This window comes from Dryobates pubescens, chromosome 1 (genome assembly GCF_014839835.1).
Source record: "Dryobates pubescens isolate bDryPub1 chromosome 1, bDryPub1.pri, whole genome shotgun sequence".
Lineage (NCBI taxonomy): Eukaryota > Metazoa > Chordata > Aves > Piciformes > Picidae > Dryobates > Dryobates pubescens.
The window spans coordinates 40,992,417-41,014,780 of NC_071612.1; the positions used below are offsets into that span (position 1 = coordinate 40,992,417).

The window sequence follows — 22,364 nt, forward strand, 5'->3', positions numbered from 1 at the left end:
CTTGCCTGCGGCCCGTGGCAGGCAGAAAACGTCTCGCTGCCTACCGTTGCCTTTCCCGAGAGTCGGACGTACCCCGCAGCGGCCCGTCGGGCACCCCCGCGGAAGCACCACCTGCCACAGCCACGGTGGGAGCCGGTGCCTCCAGCCTCGCCGGTGGCTGCAGAAGGACGGGGTGCACTGCCCGGCGGGCTGCGAAGCCGCGGCCGCGGGCAGGCCTGCGGTGACAGCGCGGCAGAGCAGGTGGCGCGGGGCGGGGACTGGAGGGGGCCTCTCGCTTCCCCACCCCTTCCCCGCTTCTCGCGAGGCTTCTGCCGGCACCCCGGGGGCTTCGTCGGCCAGTCGGTAGGGCGGAGCGGCGGCGATGGCCGCCCTGCGCTCCCTGCTGCGGTGGCGCCGCCGCTTGGATCCCGCAACCGGAGCTCACCCGGCACGGCGGCTGTGGGCCGGCGGCGGGGCCGGAGCGGCGGGGCTGAGGCGGTGGCGGCGAGAACTGGGCTGGGCGGTGGGGGCCGCCCTCGCCGGGTACGTGGGGTACCGGCTGACCGAGCGGTGGCGGGAGCCCTCCCTGGAGCCGGCAGCCGTCGGGCCGGGCGGGGCCCGGGCGCTGCTCCCCATCCCTGTGGCGGCCGCTGCCAAGGAGACGGTAGGTGTGTGCGCGCCGCGCCCCTCCCGCCTAGCGGTCCGGCGGCCTCTTGCCCCCTCACCGCGGCCTCGCTCCTTGCTTCGCTCAGCGTGTTCGCTCGGCGAGCCAGAAGCGGCCGGATCCGACGAGGATAGGGGGTTCCCTGCCCTACCGCTGTGGAAACGTCCGAGGCGGTGACGAGCGGCTCCCCAGGCTGTCGCGCAGAGGTTGACCCTGCGTGAAACTGGCCCCTGGTCTGGGAGGCGAGGCAGCCTGAGCGGGCGGGACCCCCGGGGACGAGGACAGAGGCAAAAGCTTGTCACCGGTCCTCCATCAGGAGAGAAGAGCTGTCACTGAGGCGGCGTGGTGGGCAGCGGGGCCTTGGCACGCCTTTGCTGCTCCTCGGAACGCAAACCGTCTGCATCCTGCTCTGCTTTTCGTCTCTGGAGCTGTCCTAAGCAAACTTATTTTTCTTTAACAGAAAATACTAGTTTGTAAATGGAACTGCTGCTGATAGTGAGTTCATCAAAACCTGTGTTCATCTTCTTTATGACAGTTGTCTTTTTTATATACAGTCTTCCGTAGATTGAAAGTTTTACGCAGAGCGCCCTAAAACGTGATACTGTAGCACTTGGTGAAAGTAAGTAACGCTTCAGTTCAAGTAATTCAGCAAAAAAGCATTGGTTGGCTAACGATGGGTAAGAAAAAAGTCGAGGTGAACCTGGAAAACAAAGTTTCCTGTGACAGTCTTGCACGGTGTTGCAGGTAACATATGGGCACGATGTTGGGGTTTTGTCAGGGTTTTTTTCCTTGAAAAAATGAGGTATTTTTTAAAATGTCACGAGCCCCAAGGGGACAGTTTGTAGTGTGATACTGGCTAAGACTGGAAATCAGGGGTGCAAATGGCCTGCTTTCTGTGGATCACATTTATCTTATGTTTGGGAAGAGGGTCTACATTTTTGCAGTGGAGGCCTTGGGCGTAGATATGCATGTTGTTAGCCCTTTTGCCCCAAGTTGTTACTTGAAAGGCAGATTCTGTTGGCAGCATCCTGTCTGAAGAGAAGTTGAGTGAGGCAGTTTTGATTATTGATGTACAGAGTGCCTTCCATTCTGTATTGATTTGACAGAACTTTACATTTTTTAACTTAGCCGGTCTTACATTTCAGTAATCTTTCAAGGAAAACGCACCTTGGATAAGTCAATAAATTTAGCGTGATGTTTAAGAATGGATTTTCACACGCATCACTATGAAAGCATTGAGGTTGCAAAGTCAAAATTGAGGTTATATTTGAACAAATGTACTATTAAAATATGTATGACATGTATCGTCTGTGTAAGCACAGACTATGTTTTGAAGACAAGTGCTACGCTCCTATGTGGAAAAGTGTTTTAATTAATTCAGTTTTCCATTTGCCTAGCAGAATATTTGGAAGATTAACTTGAAATATGTCATTTCAGATTGTGTGGCCAGACTAAATGCACAGACTGACATCTCAGAACACTAGCCTTGGGGTTTAATTTTTTCTTTTTGAACAAGTGACCTCACTGATTTCAAATTGCATGGACCACTTGGCATTCCTGATAAAGTATCCTTTCAATTGAAGCCTCCTAAAAATGAGGATCAATTAGGTGTGCAATTTTTGATCTGAGTTAGTGGGGTTTTGTGCTTTTTAAATTATTGACTATTGTGGTGCAGAAGGGTTTATGTGACAATGGGGAAAGCCCATAGCATGGTACTGGATCTAGCTGGTGAGCTACAAAGAGTAGTTTAACCATGAGCTCCATCTGTGATCTGTATTCCATTTATGACTGCCCTCCACACCTGTGATGAGCATCAACTCTTTCATTACAGGTTTCTAAAACATCTCCAGAGGTGCCTTCCAAGGAAAAAAAAAACAAACATGCAAATCCTGTTAAAATTGCATTGCTTGGTATTATGATGTTTTGCAATGGCATTGTGTTGTAATGTCCTTTATTAGAAGGCTGAATTAATGATGTCTGAGTGACAATACTTGTTAATTTTAAGTGCACCATATTACAATCTGAATAGTATTTACCAGTTTAAAAGAACTATAGTAACATTTGAAGTATAAGTGTCTGTGTTATTAGGATTAAGGCTCTTAGATCTACAGCAGAGTGTGTTTAGAGTAATGGCTGGAGTAAATATGAAGTATTCAGAGTGTTCAAGAGTAGCCAAGATAACCATGGCTGTCTCATTCATAGTGTTGGAGTTTAACCCAGGCCAGCAGCTGCCGCACAGCCCCTGCAGTGGGGTAGGGGAAAGAATTGGGAAGGTAAAAGTGAGAAAACTTGTTGGCTGACATAAAGATGGTTCACCAGGCAAAGCAAAAGCTGCTTGACCAAGGAAAGCATATTAAAGAATTCATACAGTACTTCCCATCAGCAGGCAGATGTTCAGCCACCTCCAGAAAAGTAGGGCTCTATCACATGTAACAGTTACTTTGTGAGACAGACACCTTAACTCTGAATGTGTGTCTCCTCGCTTCCCCCTTGTTCCCCAAGGCATTTATTACTGAGCATGATATCATATGTTATGAGATATCCCTCTGGTCAGCTGCAGTCAACTGTCCTAGCTATGTCCCCTCCTAACTTGTACACCCTCAGCCTACTTGCTAGGGACAATATGAGAAGCAGCACAGACGAACTTCTTGTGGGCAGTACAAAACCATACTTGCATGGCCAAGCGTATTATTGGAGGTGTTCTCATAGAGAGTAAGATTTGTACAGAAGCAGCATGGAGCTCATCTCTCTACTGAATTGCCTTTCCCCAGACAATTCATAAGAATAATTCAAGTGAGAATAATTCCATTCCTGAGGACTAAGAGTTTACATGTGATTGCCTGGGGCAGAAACTTGAACACTGTAATAAAGCAACAGTTTTAATTCCAGGGTTTCTGCCACATAGTATTTCAGAACCAAAGTAAAATTGTGCATGTAAGAGCTACTGGTTTTGTGTCTGAATGTTTTGATGAAGACTGGAAGAGCTCTATCAGCATACAGCTCCTTTAAAGTCTAGGAGGTGCTTATGGAGAACAGGAAACTCTGTAAGAGCTGGTTTTGATACCAATTTTCTGTACCGACAACTGAGAACAGTACTGACCCAAGAAAAGCCCTGATCCAATGTCCTGCTTAAGAGGTATTTCCCTTGTTGGAACAGCTGTTCTAATACCTGTTTTTCAGAGAAAAACAATGATTTTAGAAAAGCATAATTCAGTGTCATAATTCCTCAGAGGAATTAATATTTGCCTTCTGGTTCCTTGCTTCCATGTTCCTTACTCAAAAAACCATCAGTGTCATTTGCAAAGGTTATTAAAATGGTCTTAGAAACAGAAATGATGCCTCTCTCCACTCCAAAGAAATCTTTTCTGTAGTGATGTTGTCATTTTGTAAAGGAATTAAACTCCAGGTCTCTTATTTATTTTTACAGAATAGTCTCTAAGAATTAATTCCTTCAGATATTGTTTAGGAATTAAAAGAGGGCAGGGAGAGACAGACACACAATAAAGACTTTATCACATTTCTTGAAGGCCTACTGAGTGTCAGGAGGAAGAAGGTGTGTACTTGGGGTGATTTTTTTTCCCCCTAGTACCTTAGCAGTACTGTCAAACTCTCTCTCTATGAAAATACTCAAAAGGTCAAGTTTATTTGTAGCAGCACATTTCTAAGTGGATTACATCATGTATTTCTGTCTCTCTGAAATGAAGAACAAGACTTTAACTCCAAAAAGTAAGGGCAAACTTCCTGCCTGCCTGCTCAAAGAGGATACTGTTCCAAGAGATGCATAAAGCATAATTTTTACAAGAACCACTAACTAAACTTTATTTTTTCATAAGCGTTGTGCATTTTATATCACAGGTCAATTGCCCAGTGTAGGAAGATGGTTTTATGCTTTGGCTGATGACATCTGAAGCTCCTTGCTGTCACCCTGAGAAGGACCCTGGTTGCTAGCCAGCTGTAGTGAGAGCCATGCTGAAGGAAAAGAAAGATTTATCTCTCAGCATTATTTCTGTGTTCCTCAAGGTGTTAAAAAAGAGCAATACATATTTGGGACAGACTGATTCATCTACTAGTATGTTTTAGTCTTGCATGCAGCGAAGCATATGGACATGTACAGCAGGGTATACACACTGACCAAGCCTTCTTGAAGATCTGATAGACGTTAAATAACTTACACGTGAAACTAATATAAGAAGGCCTGTCAAAGTATGTTTTGCTGTAATACTTATTTTGGAGGATTTCTGGAATAGCTGTGCTTACAGATAAACATTGTTACCCCAAGGATTTCCTGTAATGGTTATATTTGAGCAGGGCCCTTTTTACAACATTTTAAACAGATTCCAGCTTCCTATGCTTGTAAATATTTTAATATAATAATGTCCTTATCTCACTGAAGTGGGATCAACTAACAAAATTGTTGGCTGTACTACTTCTAAGTAGTCTGCTAGAAATATAACTTCAGTAAGCATCAAAACAGTTTTGTCTACTTTGGGATTTTCCCACACTGGGAACGTGACGTTTAACCTTTTGGCCACCCAGCATGAAAACAAAATCATGCTACTTTTATCTACATGGGAGCATATTAAATAAGCCTGAAGTCAAATATAAACGAAGGAAGTAAGGAACAGCATCTCTTTGAAAACCTTTTTATTTTAATAGTTTGCACAGATTCTCACTGATGGAAGACAGATTACTTTGCAAGCAAAAATTCAAAGAAACTCACTCACTTGAAATAAATGAAAGAGTAAACTACTGTAACAGAACATAATTTGGACTGCAAGCAAAAGACACTTTTAGTAGTAAATGTTGGCTTCTTTAGCTAAAATAGTCTCACCTTTATCTCAGCTGAAAGAAGCAAGAACACACTGATTTGACTTGGAACACAGCAGAGTTGTGTTTTATTGTGTGATACTTTTTGGCCCATATGCATGCACATACAGCAGGTATATTTTTACCTACTTGTAGGTATTCTCAGAATCTGGGAGATGGAGTAGTGTTCTGGGTTATGATAATGGATTCTTCCAGACTACTTTTGCAGAGCTTGAAGGCATCAGTTTTTCTAATTTTCAAGTGAAAAATCCTGTAGTTGGCATTTAAGCTTGTCTCTGTGGGGAAACTAGGTATCTTGCCACTAAATAAAACGTCGGCATTACTGACTTAATGTAATAGGAGACAAACACTTGACAAAGAACATTTCTGTTGTATTTTTTAATAGAAAGGGTAATGAGGTCATGTTTTATCTTGTTCACTTTACTTCCACTGAACCTGAGCCATATCACTATCATTTATTGATATTTCACACAATTTGGGGTCATAACTACTGCACAATCACAATTATTGTAACGTCACTCATGTCCTGTATTAGGCCATCTTACAGCAATGTAGAGTTATCACATGGATTTCACTGCAAGGCCATGCAGGTTGGTTGATTCATGTAATTCCAAATTAAGACAGACCATATCTCTGAGGTAAGAGAGTCAGTAAGACAAACATGAAAGCAGAGTGGAGATTAGCCCATGCTTCAAGGAAGTCCCAATCCCATGCTACAAACTTGGGGAACAATGGCTAGAGAGGTGTGTGGCAGAAAAGGCCCTGAGGGTATCGATTGACAGGAGAGTGAATGTGCCCAGTTGGCCAAGAGGGCCAACAGCATCCTGGCCTGTATTAGAAATAGTGTAGCCAGTAGGAGCAGGGAGGTGATTGTCCCTCTGTGCTCAGTGCTGGTGAGGCCTCACTTTGAGTACTGTGTTCAGGGCCACAGTACAGGAAGGACATCGAGGCACTGAAGTGGGTACAGAGAAGGGCAGCTAAGCTGGTGAAAGGCCTGGAGAACAAATGCTGTGAGGAGCGGCTGAGGGAACTGGAGCCGATTAGTTTACGAAACGAGACTGAGGGGAGCCTTCGTTGCTCTCTACAGCTATGTGAAAGGAGGTTGTAGAGGTAGGCATTGGTCTCCTCTCACAATGATAGAATGAGAGGGAATGGCCTCAGATTGCACCAGGGGAGGTTTAGGCTGGACATTAGGAAAGATTTTTTCATGGAAAGGGTTGTCAGACACTGGAACAGGCTGTCCAAGGAGGTGTTGAGTCACCATCCCTGGATGTGTTTAAAAGCCATCTAGACCTGGTGCTTGGGAACATGGTGTAGTGACAGACTTGGTGGAGTGGGTGAAATGGCTGGACTTGATGATCTCAGAGGTTCTTTCTGGCCTGATGATGTGATTCTGTAATACATGAAAACCTTTGGTGGGAGCACCAGACTTTCAGTGCAGTTTGAACTTGTCTCCACTGATAAAAACAGGACAAGAAAAATGCTTGGTAGAAATCCTAAAATTTCTTCCCCCAAGTGGGAGAAAATACAGATGAGTATCATTCTGAAAGGTTTTACAAGGAATGCTTTCAAAATTGATTAACTTTAAATGTTGTGCTCATAACAAAGGCCTGTTACTCAGAGACACATGGCAGTGTTACTTCAGCCTTACATGGCCCTGTAACTACAGTACTGGTGAGAGTGCATTATCATTGTATTTTAATCTGCATAATAAATTTGATTTTTTTTAGGCCTTTTCCAGGTATTTTAGGCTGTTTGTAATACGTTTGTCACATAGGTTTACAATGGAAGCACACGTAATTGAAGAGTGGTTCCATTCAAAGGAGTATTGAGCCACATTACTATTTGGACTTCAGCTTAATTTTTTCTTGCCTCATTTTGATAAGCTACCAATGAAATCGACTTTTTTGGTGGAAAAACCTTCCCTCTGTTTCTGTTGTCTGTTGCTGGCTTGCGTGTAAGTGCTGCATCCATTTAATGCATTTTAGAAAGTGCTTTGTAATGTCTCCAATGTGTAAGAATTAGGCATGCATTTCTGCATTAGGGAATGGCAAGATAACAGGCCCAGATCACTTTTTTATGTTCATCTGATGTAAACTGAGTTTATAAGAGCCACACATTCTTTGTTGTTGGTTTTGCTGAAGGCAGATATAAGCCTATAAAACTATGCATAGCAGCACACTGAAAAGGTGCTGTGTTCTTCCTGAAGTCCTTCTGCCAGAGTATGGTACAGGAGGTGGGAAGTGAAATATGGAGCAACAAGGTAGCAGAGTTTGAAAACGGAAGGTCAGAAGGATGATAACCATGAGCTGTTGCATTACAGCTACTAGAATTTTTGGAGAATGGGGAAAAGATAATATATCATTCATGAGTGCTGGTGAGCTTGGCCACAACAACCCCATGCAGTGCTACAGGCTGGGGTCAGAGTGGCTGGAGAGCAGCCAGGCAGCGATGGACCTGGGGGTACTGGTTGCTAGTAGGCTGAACATGAGCCAGCAGTGTGCCCAGGTGGCCAAGGCGGCCAATGGCATCCTGGCCTGGATCAGGAACAGTGTGGCCAGCAGGAGCAGGGAAGTCATTGTGCCCCTGGACTCAGCACTGGTTAGGCCACACCTTGAGTCCTGTGTCCAGTTCTGGGCCCCTCAGTTTAGGAAAGTTGTTGAATTGCTGGAACATGTCCAGAGAAGGGCAACAAAGCTGGGGAGGGGTTTGGAGCACAAGCCCTGTGAGGAGAGGCTGAGGGAGCTGGGGTTGCTTAGCCTGGAGAAGAGGAGGCTCAGGGGAGACCTTATTGCTGTCTACAACTACCTGAAGGGAGGTTGTAGGCAGGTGGGGGTTGGTCTCTTCTCCCAGGCAACCAGCCCCAGAACAAGAGGACACAGTCTCAAGCTGTGCCAGCGGTGGTTTAGGCTGGATGTTAGGAAGAAATTCTTCATAGAGAGAGTGATTGGTCATTGGAATGGGCTGCCTGGGGAGGTGGTGGAGTCGCCATCACTGGAGATGTTTAGGAGGAGACTGGATGGGGTGTTTGGTGCCATGGTTTAGTTGATTAGATAGTGTTGGATGTCCAACGATATGATGATCTCGAAGGTCTCTTCCAACCTGGTCTATTCCATTCCTATTCTATTCTATTCTATTCTATTCTATTCTATTCTATTCTATTCCTTTTTATTTACCTCATGAGTTGTAAAGTTAGAAGATGAAAATTCTGGCTGACAGATTCTTGGTTCCACCAGTGGGGCTTCTTTTCCCCCCTGAAAGTTCTAATAAGAAAGTAGGTTGGTGTCCATGTGCAGGTAAACCAGAGTTAACTTGCTATACCTAGGATTAAAATAATACTGCTATTAGGAGATGTGTGATATTCTGCTTGAAGGAAATGTATGTATCTTAATTTGAAAAGACAGAGAACCATAACATGATACAAGATCATAGTAATTAGTAAGTAGGATTGCCAAGAGGGTTAGTAAACAGAAGCATACAAAAATCTCCTTTCTTCTGTTTGTCAAGGAGATGGGCTTTCATGAGAGTTTTTGAAGATTGTTGATAATTACAGAGAGATTTCTGTCTGGATAAGCTCCTGCAACTTCAAATAGAAATTGGAATCTTACTGAATTTTGTTCACTCCTTCACCAACAGTACCTTCCCTGAGGTGTACCACATCAACCCTTTGTGTCTTGTTTCTGTGTCCATTGGATACTAGGGTTGGGCATAAATATGGAATAAATCCATTGCGACAATTGGTGTCACTAAGTCCTATTACCTGCTTCAGTGCACTATGATCTGCTAATGTGGGGATAAACAGGAAACATTTCATCATTATGTGTTGACATTAATTTCTTAAATGAATGATTGAAGAGATGTGACGTGAGGTCATTGAGGTTAGAATGGTTTGGCTTTTAATTAGCATAATCATTAGTTCCTAATAATTATGAAGATGCTGTATATTAATTGCTGTACATAAACTGATAAACGGTAATAGAAGGAGGAAAGCTCTGGTCAAGAAATGTGGACAAAAAGTTAAAATGTTCTCAAAGTTTTGTTTGTCAGTTTGCTGAGGTACATATCTGGAGTCTTCCGTAGCCAAACCTTGCTTTTATTTGGACATTTAGTGTATGGACCAATGCTCTAATACATATTAAGGCCCTGTCTATGCTTGTTTGAATTCATGTTGTATCAACAGCAGAAACAGCTTGTTTTGAGTCTTGCAGATGAAAGCACGAAGTTTAAAATAAAGTGATATTTTTATTCCTTAGAATAAAATTATGCTTGAACTTGCAGTTTTCTCCTCATTAACTTGAATTAGGTGGAGCTTGCTGCTGGAACAGGTGACAGTTTATTTTCTATCACCTGCAGGTTCCTGTAGCCTAGATTTTGAATCAGATAATTGATCTCGTGGGATAGTTATAAGCATTTATCTGACTTAAAAATAACACCACAAAAAGAAAACATTTCACTCAGACTGGTTCCCTTATCCTTTTTGACATTTGGGAAAATGAGCAGAAGGAGCAAGGGTGTTCAGGGTATTGAGCCTTTAAGGAGGCACTGCTCTTTCTGGTGTTAGGCTGCATTCATATTGCATTACGATGACTTTGAACCAGAATGTGAAATACTGGCATTGCTGTATAGTCAGCAGGACACTGTAAATTGGCTGTAATGAGGGAGAAATTAAGGTTTTACAGATTTGGATACTCAGTTAGGTGTAAGCATGTCTTGAAAATTCCATGCCTACAGTGTGCTATTTTATATTTATAGCAGCATAGAGTACTTTAGATAATGTAGAAGTATGTGTCTGAGAATTTAGTAAATGTTTTTGTGTCTCAAGCAAAGTATTTGGCAGTAGTACCTGAGATAGTGTGAATTTCTTGAGAGCAAAGAATCTCAACATGCTTTCCAAATACTAACAGTGATCAAAACTAAGAAGACATTTCTTGAGGGATACTTTATCTATGGATCTTCTTGATTACAGGTGATTGATTATGGTCGATTACAATTGATTCTACATACTGCATGGGGAATATCACCTTGAAGCAGTTTCTTCTCTGAAAATTGATCTTGCAGAATTATTGCTTTATTACTCATGCCTACAAACTGCATATATTCAAAGGCATGTTTGCAATAGTGATAAAATAACATTTGTATAAAAAATAAGACAGATTATTAAGATTCAAATACAGAGATAATCATTTATGTCGCTTCACGTTCTACCAAAACAACTGAGTCCTGTAAATCTCACATGAAGGCATAGCTTGGATGCCACTGGACTGCTGAAGGGTCAGTAAGACCATAATCAAACAGTGAGATAGGACAGAAATATTTTGGCTTGCATGCCATGTGAGTATGCCAGAAGAGAGCTCAGCATTTCTTTTCCTGGCATTCTGAGGTGAATTTCTGAGCTTTGCTGTTAGATTTTTTTTTCCCCCTCCCCATATTTAATTTAGTCATCATTTGAACATGATAAAAGCCACAAGGACTAGGTTTAAAGCTGTTTCTCAGGCAGAAGTGCAGAATATTTCTATGCAGGGCAGTCTACTGACAATAAAATAATTGTATAAGCATTTCTATTACACTCACTTTCCATGGCAATTTTTTTTCTACCGAAACAAAACATTTTCAAACACACACACAACAGAAACAGTAATTTGAAAACGATTAGCGACAGCCCAGTAAGAGAACTATGAACTCAGTTTAAGTGCCTTAAAGTACTGAAGCACTAAGACTCCCATATATAAAACCAAAACATAGGGAGTTTTCTGTTACGTTGTGACTTCACATGTGATCCGGTTTGGGTTTACTTGCTTTCCAAATAGAAAGTGTCTGACATGTTCATTTTTTATATGTCTGTCTTACAAACATAATTTAATCTCCTAGTCACAACTGAACCATACAATTTTGTTTCACTGCAGTTGCCTCACTGATGAGTTATTTTTTTAAGGAGATTGTTTGAAAAGCAGAAGGAAAATAAGGCCAGATGTTTGACTACCCAATATAAATGTGCCTTTGCTTCTAAACACTGAAATCTGAAACCTATTCTTAGAAAGATTTTGGAAAACCAATTTCCATTTGTAGTTCTTGTTGTTGCCTTTCCTTAGTTTGACACTTGAAGAATTTGAGGGATACTGTATGAAATGACAAGAGTAGTGGGGACAAGGTCAGCTTGTGGTATTCCACTGATAAAATGCTGCATTCTTATTTAACATACTGGGAGAAGTTACCAAGATCATTGCTTTACCCTTTATGAAACAGTTTAGGTTTGGGTTTTTACATCCCTGAGAAAAAGTTCAAGGTACTTACATTTTCTTGAAGATACTGATTCCACAGAGGAGTTTGCCTTATTATGAGCTAAAAAAAGGTTTCAGGTGGCAGTAGCTACTTTCTCCTAAAAGGTTTGACAGTCTAAACCAGAAATTTAATAATTTAGAACACTTACAGTTTTGTACTACTAAGTTTATGTGTAAATCAGCTGGATGGTCACTATCAGGAACTTCTGAGGTCTGTAAACACTTGTAAGATGAGAACTTAATGCCATACAGTACTTCTGTAACTCTGGAGGAATAGTTATGCTCTTCTGTTCCTCCTCCAAGTATGGTCACTTTAATTGCATTGGATGCTTGAAATAGCAGTATCCCAAGAAGATCTACACTGGAGTATAGATACCTATTGTGGAGGTGTCTTGATATTTTTCTCTGCAGCTGCAATCTAAGAAACAATATACAAAGTGTTATTCCATTGTAGTTTTACTTGTTGCCTTTCCTTAGTTTGGCACTTGAAGAATTTTATGGATACTGTATGAAATGACAAGAACAGAGACTTTTCTGGAAATGTCAGGCAGTTCAAATGACTGGACTTCCTTGACTTAAAATTGTCCCTTTTCTTGTGATTCAAAATCCTAACTTACCTTTTTCTCCTTTTATATATCTATATCTATATATATCTGTCCCCCAAGCTGGGATAATGTCAAAAATTTCTATGCATAAAGATTTATTAATAAAATTGTAGGAGACCAAAAACTATTGTAGTGAAATCCTGGTTCTAGTTTCAGCTCATAAACATAATAAAAACATTTGGATGCTTTTGACTTTGAATTACCACCTTTACATTTACAATTTGTTTGGGTTTTTTTTATGATGAATGGCAGTGACAATGTTTTCATATGTTAAAATGGTTTCCTTCTGTCTTTGAAGGTTGCAGAAAACAGATCAGACCTTGAAGATTTACATCTTTATGCAACTCCTCGGGAGCAGCGGTTTCGTAGATTTGCCAGTTTAGAATTTGAAGGACAGCTCTATATGACTCCACACGACTTCATTCAGGCTGTCACAAGTGATGAGCCCAAACGTAAGCAGGAGGGGTTTTTGTTGGAAAAATTGCTAAGGGCAATGCCAGTGGTGTATGTTATTTTTCCATTTCCTTTTGATGACTACTGCTTCTGTTTGTGACTATGGTAGAAAGGTACTGCATCTTCCAGAATTCTATTTTATTTAATAATCAGTTTCCTGATTCTTATTAGATTGTAAACATCTGTATGCTAGTCATTAGTTAGAGCATTCATGCCACAGAGGTTACTGACAGCTCAACACGTGCTGAAGACAAGAAGCTCCTTTGTATCATTGTCATTGACACCGTTACAGTTGTGGTTTCTTTCTGAGCAGGCCCATACTGCTGTAAAACTTTGGACTTCTCCTCTGTATAGTCTCTGTGTAAATAAGCAGGCAAGATATGAAGTCTGGGACGGTTCTCCTTCCCCTCTACTCTGCCCTGGTGAGACCACATCTGGAATAATGTGTCTAGTTTTGGGCTCACCAGTTCAAGAGAGAAAAGGATCTACTGGAGGGAGTCCAATGGGGAGCTAGGATGATGATTGCAGACCTTAACATCTATTCTGCGAAGAGAGACTGAGAGACCTAAGGATGTTTTTTCTTGAGATGAGAAGGCTGAGAAGGGGTCTTATCAACCTCTCTAAATATCTGAGGGGTGGGCGTCACGATGAAGGTGCCACTCCCTTTTTAGTGGAGCCCAGTGACATGACAAGGAACAGCAGGTACAAGCTAGAACACAGGAGGTTCCATGAGGAGACACTTCTTTATTATGAGGGTGATGGAGCACTGGAACAAGCTGCCCAGAGAGGTGGGCTCTCCTTCTCTGGAGACTTTCAAAACCCACCTGGATGTGTTCCTGTGTGGCCTGCCCTAGGTGATCCTGCTTTGGCAGAGGGGTTGGACTTCATGATCTCTGGAGGTCCCTTCCAGCCCCTAACATTCTGTGATTCTGTGAACAGTTTAGGATAACATTGTTTTGCAATTTTTGCCATCTTAAATTGTCATTTACTATCATGTTGGGATTTTTTTGCCCTACAGAGGTTTTATATCCATATCATGGCTTTTGAATAACATGCTTTGAGGAAGAGTTTCAGTCCCCCAGGCGATCAACTTTCCACACTTAAAAGTTGCCAGAGTTAGCACTGTGTGTTAGTTAAATTAATGAAAAACAAACTATCAGCTTTAGTTCACTTACTGCAAATTTTTTGCTTTAAATATCAAAGACTGACTAAATAGTAAGGTGATCCATTTCTGATCTAGTTTGATTTCCTGGCCCTCAGGCTTGCAGTGCATTGGTAGCAGCACACAACTTCTGGGGAAAGTGAATATCTTTTCTCAGGTGTGACATGTATAATAACTTACCTTAGGACTTTCTTCCTCAAGTCTACACCACAAAGCTAGTATCAAGAACAATCAAAAGCAGCTAAAACAGTCAGAGGAAGCTTAAAGCTCTGTGCAGATGTTAGATTTTCTCCCTTTGTTCTCTTAACAGTAAAGAAACAAGAGGAAACAATTCAGCTATGGCACATAAGTGATAAAGTGATAAAACTTTTGTAATTTTTGAATAAAGATATAATCTCATTGTAACAGTAAAGGCAGAAGGTAGACCTTAGATGGTGAAAACTTGCAAAACTTTGAAACTCATAGCAGAAAGGAAATTATCTTTTTTTTTTTTTTTTTAATTGCTCTACAGCTAAAAGAGAGGAAGCAGATTCCTTACCACAGAAGTAAATACAAATACACATCAGCACTTTATATCTACTACCTCTGTCCAGATCTCCAAGTCTTCCTTTTTTCTTAGTATTGTTTTTTTTTTTAATTGTTGGTTTCACCATGTATGGTCATGAAGTGTTTGTGCCATATGGCACAAATGTTTAACTGGATGCAAGTTAAATATTTCATTTTAACTCCATTTTATGACAGCTTGACTGGTTCAGCTATTAAGATTTTTCTATGTTAATGACATCTATATTTCCTCCTCTCTCACAGCAAGCATTCAGGTTTTAAAAGCAAAATAAAAAGCATTAAGCTCTTTCATGCCAAAGGAGATCCAGAGTTGAACACTCAGACACCTTTCTGAGTTCAGTGTAGCAAGCCTTGTTTGTATCAAAATCCTTCCTGTGCATCCAGTGCATCTCTGAGACTAAAAGCAAAACTAACCTGGATGTCCTTTAGTTTATAGACTAGTAGCAGAGATTACATGACTGTGATAATTATTTTAAGGGACAGTGTAAGAGGCTTACTAAGAAGTGGACGACTTAGTTGTAGTGGAAGTCGTGTTGTCTGGGGTATTTGGACAGAAGGCTGACAAGTAGGAAGCAGTAGATGACCTGAAATAGATGACCTGTAGATTACCACTTCCAGCTTCTGACCTCTATGTTAATTTTAACCTTTGTACTGCAGCTTTGACAAAGTACTGCTTTGTCTGTTAGGGCAAGTCTTAGTTTTCTGTCTTGCTCTGTTGAAGGTGGTAAGTTTAAGGAAGGTATTTTTCAGAATAAAAGAACACATTCTAAACATCTAATTTTGTAATTTTGGGATCATTTTCTAAATAAGCTGCAAGTTGTAAATAATTTGATCCATTCAGGCTGACATACTAAAGCATCTATATTTTGCAGAAAAATACCCCAGCGTACACCTGGGTTTTTTTTAAGGGATGAAGACTAGAAAAGTCTAGTTTTGTCAAATATGTCCTTTGAAGAGTAGTAATAGTAGCTCTTTATGTCTGCTGTATAGAAAAGCTAATAATACTAGACTTGAATGAGATTTGTGATGGAGTGAATACGTCTATTGTGATTGATTTACTTTGGAAATCTTGTAAACCCTACAAAAGTCAAGAGGGTGTTCACTTCCTTTTTTTGATTAAACACTAACTACTATGGTTAGAGTATGTTTTCTTTTAGAAAATGTAACTTTTTTACTCCAAACAGTTTTCATAAAAATATAAAATAAATGGCTGTAATGAACTTGTTGTTGCTGCCTTTACCCTGCAGGCTTTCGTTTGGGAAAATGCAATATTTTTAGCAGGCATGCATGATACATTTTTACAATCTCAATATATGTTTATATAGTTAGAAAGCCAAGTAAAAGAAGAGAAAATATATTTTGTTCCCTTTAGCTGTATCTAGAGTAACTTTATCCTAATACTGAAGTGTAAGTTGTATATACACATATCTTCACTTGCCTGCTTAGAAAGAAAAATCTATAGATAATGCATGGGGCTGGGAAATTGCTTGGGAAATAGATATATTTATTCATCAAGTTTTTTATGGTAGGATTAAATGTACATTAATTTGTGTGGGAAATTATGTGGTTTGGATTTTGTTTAGTATTTTGAGACAAGACTTTAACATTAATGAATTAAACTGAAAAGTATAACACAATTTTGCATGCTCATGTTAGGATGTTACTTCATATTGTTCAGTATAGTTAAAGTGGATTTTGTGGACAGTCTTGGTGATAGCCTTCACCAAGATGTCAAACTAAAATTTCAGCCGTGACCTAGTGTGTGTAGCTTCTGTTTCATGTTAATTATTTAACAAAGCATGAAGTTCATCATGAGGAAGGGATTTCTAATACCACAGAATGTTTTGCTCTGTGGAAATGAGCCTTTACTAACCAAAATGTTTTGAATTTGACCATATACTGTTCTACCTCTTATATCTTTGTGAATTCTGATATTCACAGTGCTTTTTTTGAATACTGAATCTGCACAGGGGGTTGTCTTGAGAGGGAGGCAGTGAACCTTGAGTTTTGAATTTTTGGATGCTTGCGGACAACTGTTATAAAATGTCTTTCTCTATTCCTGGAGTCTGTCATATGAGGTGTTAGGAAGAAAGCATCTGCTCACTCTTACTCATCAGTTTTCATTGTTAACAAGCAGTTCCTGTTCTGAACCGGGGGCCCTCTTCACATCCTCTGTTAGAACTACTCACAAAAAAATATGCCTGACAGAAGCTGTAAAAGGGAGCACAAATCTGAGCTAGAATGGCTGAAGGGAGTCTTCAGCACCTGGTGTGGTTTCAAAGATTGATTGATTGATTGATTTTTCTGCATTTGCTTTAGAAGGTATAAGTAGTCCCTGAAGCAAGAGTCAGAATCCAGGTCTCCCAATAATCTGCATTGTAATACTACTGCTACTAAACAATCATTTCAGAATGTTGATACCACAGGTTAACATGAATGTCCTCCATTTCCTGTTTAATGTTTTTAATGGTGGATTTTGGAGGCAGAAAATATTTCCTCTCTCTGAAGAAGAGTTGGATTAAACCCTGTACATCCAAAGGGTGTTTTAAAATTAGGAGTTTAGGAATATGGATGCCCCCAATCCCTGGAGGTATTTAAGGCCAGGTTGGATGAGGCCTTGAGCAACCTGGTCTAGTGGAAGCTGTCACTGTCCATGTCAGGGAGGTTGGAACTAGATGGTCTTTAAGGTCCCTTCCAAGCCAAACAATTTTATGAATCTATAAATATATTAAGCCAGTTATTTTTTTGATAACATAAAGAGAATTCTTTTGAACCAGGCTGAAGTTTAGCCTTATAGGGTAGGAAAAATGCCTCTTCTTTGACTAGAAAACACAGTATAGATGCAGTCTAACCTTTACAACACCCCACTGGCATAACTAAGTTCTGTGCATTCATAACTTTGTCTTTTATTGCAGGTACTAAAAAATGGCGATCCCTTTCAAAGCAGGTAGGCAATAATTCCTGTGCTGTCTTAAAATCATAGATTTTTATACAGTTTCTTTCATTATCTCAACCTAGAGTCACAGAAGAAATAAGGGAGTTTCTAAATCTTCATTTAAGAAAAAAAGAAAAAAAAAGTCTTTAATTTCTTTGATTTTGTCACTTCAGACTCAGTGTAATCCAGTATCTCAGATGCTTGAGCAGCTGTGTCTGTAGTGTTGGATTTACTGACCTGCTCAAGCCTGTGTCAGTTCTTTCCTTAGCCCGTACCTGACAAGTTTCTTCAGAGTGTAACAGGTTTATCCAAAGCTACCTGAAGTATGGATTTGAAGTAAAGTATATTCTTATTCATGGGTGATGTTTCCTTTATTTCAGGTTGAGATTTTTAAAAGAACAGTTCATTTGGCCTTGCATTGAAGACTTTACTGAAATCCAGAGAGATTGCTCATTGGCTTTACTGAATATGAACAGTTGTTAGTAATTTCAGCAACAAATATGTTGCATGTCCCTCTCTCACTCCATAAACACTTAGAATTCATGCAGAAGAGCAATTCTTGGAATAATCATATGTGCAAAAGTTCTATATGTGCTTAAGTGCCTCCGAAATCATTGTGGTAAACTGAGATTAAATCAACTGGTAGATCTGCATGCAGCTCCTTGTGTTTTCTATTGGTTTGCTATAATTTACTCACATTCTGTTAACTACATAATTAAGTATTTAAATATATACTTCTATCTCTTTTTTAATGTTATTTTTTAGGAACTGAATCAGATCCTTATGGAGACACCACCAGTTTGGAAGGGATCATCTAAACTTTTTCGTAATCTTAATGAGAAAGGTGAGGAAGAAGTTCTTTTCCTGAATGAGGTTATCACTTGTATTAATTTATTGTGACTAGAGTGATGTTGTATTTTAATCTGAGTCACATCTTCAGAAGGGTGAAAAGCATTTGTTGCTTTCTATATGTTATAGCATGGGAAAGTTCCCTTCAGTGTCTACAGTGTTTTAATTGTGTCATCTTACAGCTAGCCTCCGTAGGTGGATTAGTGCCTTGGAGTTTGTTGAATTGATGTTTGAATGTTTCAAGTTCAGTTTGTGTGAACACTGATCTGTAGACCATAGATAGAATATTGTAAACCACAAAATTGAAGGACTGAAGGAAGGCTGAGAAAAGTGGGTTTGTACAGCCTTGGGAAGAGAAGGCTTAGGGGAGACCTCATAATCATATAGAAGTACATAAAGGGTGTCTATCATGAGGAGAGAGACTCCCTTTTTACAAAGAGTCACATGGTAAAGACAATAGGTAGTGGACACAAGTTGCTATGGAGAGATTCAGACTGGATGCCAGAAAAATTTTTTGCACCATTTGAACTATTAGACATTGGAATAAACTCCCAAGGGAGGTGGTGAATTCCCCTACATTAGACAGTTTCAAGGCCTAGCTTGATAGGGTGCTATATTCTTACCCTGAAAGGTTGGATTAGATGATCTGTGAGGTCCCTTCCAACCTGGTATTCTATGAGTCTATAAATCTTTTTACCTTTTTCAGTAGATTCAGTGATGTAATTATTTTTAAAGACAGTAATGGTATCCTCCATCACTGAATAAGCATTTTCTTCTCAACACAGAGGCAGTTTCAGAAATGCTGTATATCCCATTAAATTCTGCAGATGAGGGCTTTGATTGCTTTTAAAAGTCAGGCTTGGTAAAGGAAGAGCCAAGAGCCACTCGTGGTCTCCTTCTTCTTTCTTAATAAGCTCTATCCCTTCAAAACCAATAAACACAGGGGGAAAAAAATCCCAACTGAGGTGTCTTGTATACAGGTATTTAAAAGTAATTTATGATAAATAATCATATTCTCTTTTGCTTATATTCAGAATGGCAAATGGAGCATTTTAAATATATTTAAAAGCAGCCACAAGTACTTGCTGTAAAAGAAAGACACTTTATGAATGTTTAAAGTAAGCATGACAGTAGCAAAACTCCAATTACATGTGTGCATGTAATTGATTAATTCAACAGTGACTGAATTTTTTCAAAGGAGTAAGTATGCACCTACTCTCAGAGGAGGGTCCCAGCTCAAACCACTAGTCTATGGAGACCCTCCCATTTCCCCCTGAGTCTGCAAGCAGAATTCCAGAGAGGCAGAAACTGGCACATCTTTTCATCATATTTCATGGAATCATAGAACTATGGAATGGCTGGGTTTAGAAGGGACCTCCAAAGGTCATCTTGTCCAACCTCCCTGCAGTGAGCAGGGACATCAGGTTGCCCAGAACTCTGTCAAGCCTTGCCTTGAATATCTCCGAAAATGGGGCCTCAACTGCCTCCCTGGGCAACCTCTTCCAGTGTGCTACTATCCTCATGGTAAAGAACTTCCTCCTAACTTCTTTTCTTTCCTTCTATTTCCTTGCACTGTATAGTCAGAATGGCTGACATTGGAAATACTAATTACATAAAAATTCAGCTTCAAAATCTGTCAAATCAGTACATTATCAGTTTGAAAGAAACATCTGGATGTTGCTTATTAAGTCTGTAATAAAATGTTGATTAAAAAATAAAGTGTTGATTCAACAGTATCATACTCCAGTTTTCTGCCAGTGAAATTCTACAGAAGTTGATGCAATGAAGAGAACTCAAAACTAACACAATAAGCTGATAAAATTAGTAATAAAATTTAGCACTTATATAGGTTTTCAGTATGCATCACAAAACAAAATTGAGTTGAGAAAATACGGTAGGTCTTATGACTGATAAGACCAGTGAAAAGTATGGCAATAGACTTTTAGGTCCCTTCATTGTGATTTGGTGTTTATTTAGTACATGGCATGAAAGCTCCAAGATTAATTCAGTTGTTTGCTTTAAAACTGTTTAAGTCAAATTTTAAAAGTTATTTAAACATCTGAAGATGTGGCTGTTTGTAGAAAAACTTTTGCACCTGACTTGGACTGAAATCAAGGAGACAGCCAGCAGCTTTTGAAAATTTCAGCTGATAGACATCTTTACTCTCAGGCATTGCAATACTTTTTTTTTTTTCTTTCTCTTTGAAATAGTCTGATATTGTGGACTGACTTAACACTTGGTTTTGGAGGACAGACAAAATCATTTGGTTAGAAATCAGGAACCAGTTTTGCTAGTTCAGCCTCAAAGATCATGAGAGCTAGGGCTTTTGGGAGAGCTGCAAGTCATTGTTTTCAGTTCTTACTGAGCTATAAGATGCTTCTCTTCATTGTTAATACAGACACCAGCAAATTTACCTCTTTGCCCCTGAGCTAGAAAAGTAGAAGTACAGCTTATATTGCTAGGCATGCTGTTTGGATATGATCTCATCTCTAATTTAAATTTTGCCTTCTGAAGATAAAAAAAGGTGCCAGTGAACACTGTAACTGCCCTTGGACATTTAATGAAAAGTGAAAAATCTTAGAATGTATTCCCTATGGATACTCTGGTGAGGGGTTTGGAGCACAAGCCCTATGAGGAGAGGCTGAGGGAGCTGAGGTTGCTTAGCCTGGAGAAGAGGAGGCTCAGGGCAGACCTTATTGCTCTCTACAACTACCTGAAGGGAGGTTGCAGACAGGCGGATCTTGGTCTCTTCTCCCAGGCAGCAAGCACCAGAACAAGAGGACACAGTCTCAAGCTGCACCAGGGGAAGTTTAGGCTGGATGTTAGGAAGAAATTCTTCATAGAGAGAGTGATTAGCCACTGGAATGGGCTGCCCAGGGAGGTGGTGGAGTCACCACCACTGGAGGTGTTTGGAAGAGACTGGATGGGGTGCTTGGTGCCATGGTTTGGTTGATTAGATAGTCTTGGATGATAGGTTGGACTCTAGGATCTCAAAAGTCACTTTGAACCTTGTCTGGTCTGGTCCTATTCTATTCTATTCTATTCTATTCTATTCTATTCTATTCTATTCTATTCTATTCTATTCTATTCTATTCTATTCTATTCTATTCTATTCTATTCTATTCTATAATGTGCATATAAAAGTAACTCCAAAGCCCAAATCTGTGCTGAAGTTATATGAGGCCAAGTTTTCAATTAATACAAGACATGCACTTATAAAACACATATTAAAGCCAAGAACTGTATTCAAACAGCACGTTTGAATCAGGAGAGAGCACTATTAATGTTCTCAGAGTAAATGTTTTCATACTGTTGTCATCAATTATTGGTGGGGTTTTTAGAAAGGAAAAGAAAAGGAAGGAAAGAAAAAAGGAAAAGAAAAGGTAAAGGGAAAAGAAAGGAAAAAGGAAAGGAAAAGCAAGGAAAAGAAGGGAAAGGGAAAGAAAGGAAATGAAAGGAAAAGAAGAAATTTTATTATCGTCTAGGAATCTAGTGTTTAATGACCCATTTTCCACTGACTGTAGTTGTTTATTCACCATATTTAATGTATTCCTCCCCTAAAAAACCCAAACCCAAAATTAAAAACAAAAACAAAAACAAAACCCAAACCCCAAACATCCCATAGAGCAATATTTTTAGACAAATAACTCACTGACTAGATTGAATACAGCTACATGCACACAAATATGAATAATTCTCCTTATACATAGATTGAGTATTTTTTAAGTTTATGATGTGAATACAAGGTGAAACTAATATGGCATAACTTCATATCTTTTTGTTGTTGTTGTTATCTCCAGGTGTGATTTCTTACACAGAATATTTATTCCTCTTATGTATTTTAACAAGTAAGTATTTTTGGAAAGCCTAAACGCTTCTTTACAAATTTCTGGCAAGGATCAACTTGTACTGATGTACCTTAGATTGTTTTGGTTTGTTTTGGGGTGGTTTTTTTTGTTTGTTTTGTTCTTCTCCCACCCATAACCCCAAAACAGAAGAGCTTGTAGTTAGAGTAAACTACACCTGATAGAGACTTTGATAATTTGAA

At 39.9% G+C, this 22,364-nt stretch overlaps 1 protein-coding gene across 6 annotated transcripts in view; it reads left to right on the forward strand.

Annotated features, from left to right (window-relative positions):
• Positions 1–292: 292 nt before the first annotated feature.
• Positions 293–22,364, forward strand: part of MICU3 (mitochondrial calcium uptake family member 3) — a 55,097-nt gene continuing 33,025 nt past the window's right edge. For all 6 annotated transcript variants that reach the window (XM_054164391.1, XM_054164399.1, XM_054164418.1 and 3 more), the window contains exons 1-5: positions 293–643; positions 12,652–12,805; positions 17,448–17,479; positions 18,233–18,311; positions 22,117–22,164. In XM_054164391.1, the coding sequence (XP_054020366.1) occupies positions 362–643; positions 12,652–12,805; positions 17,448–17,479; positions 18,233–18,311; positions 22,117–22,164 (595 nt within the window). In that variant the 5' untranslated portion in view covers positions 293–361. The remainder of the gene's footprint in view (positions 644–12,651; positions 12,806–17,447; positions 17,480–18,232; positions 18,312–22,116; positions 22,165–22,364) is intronic.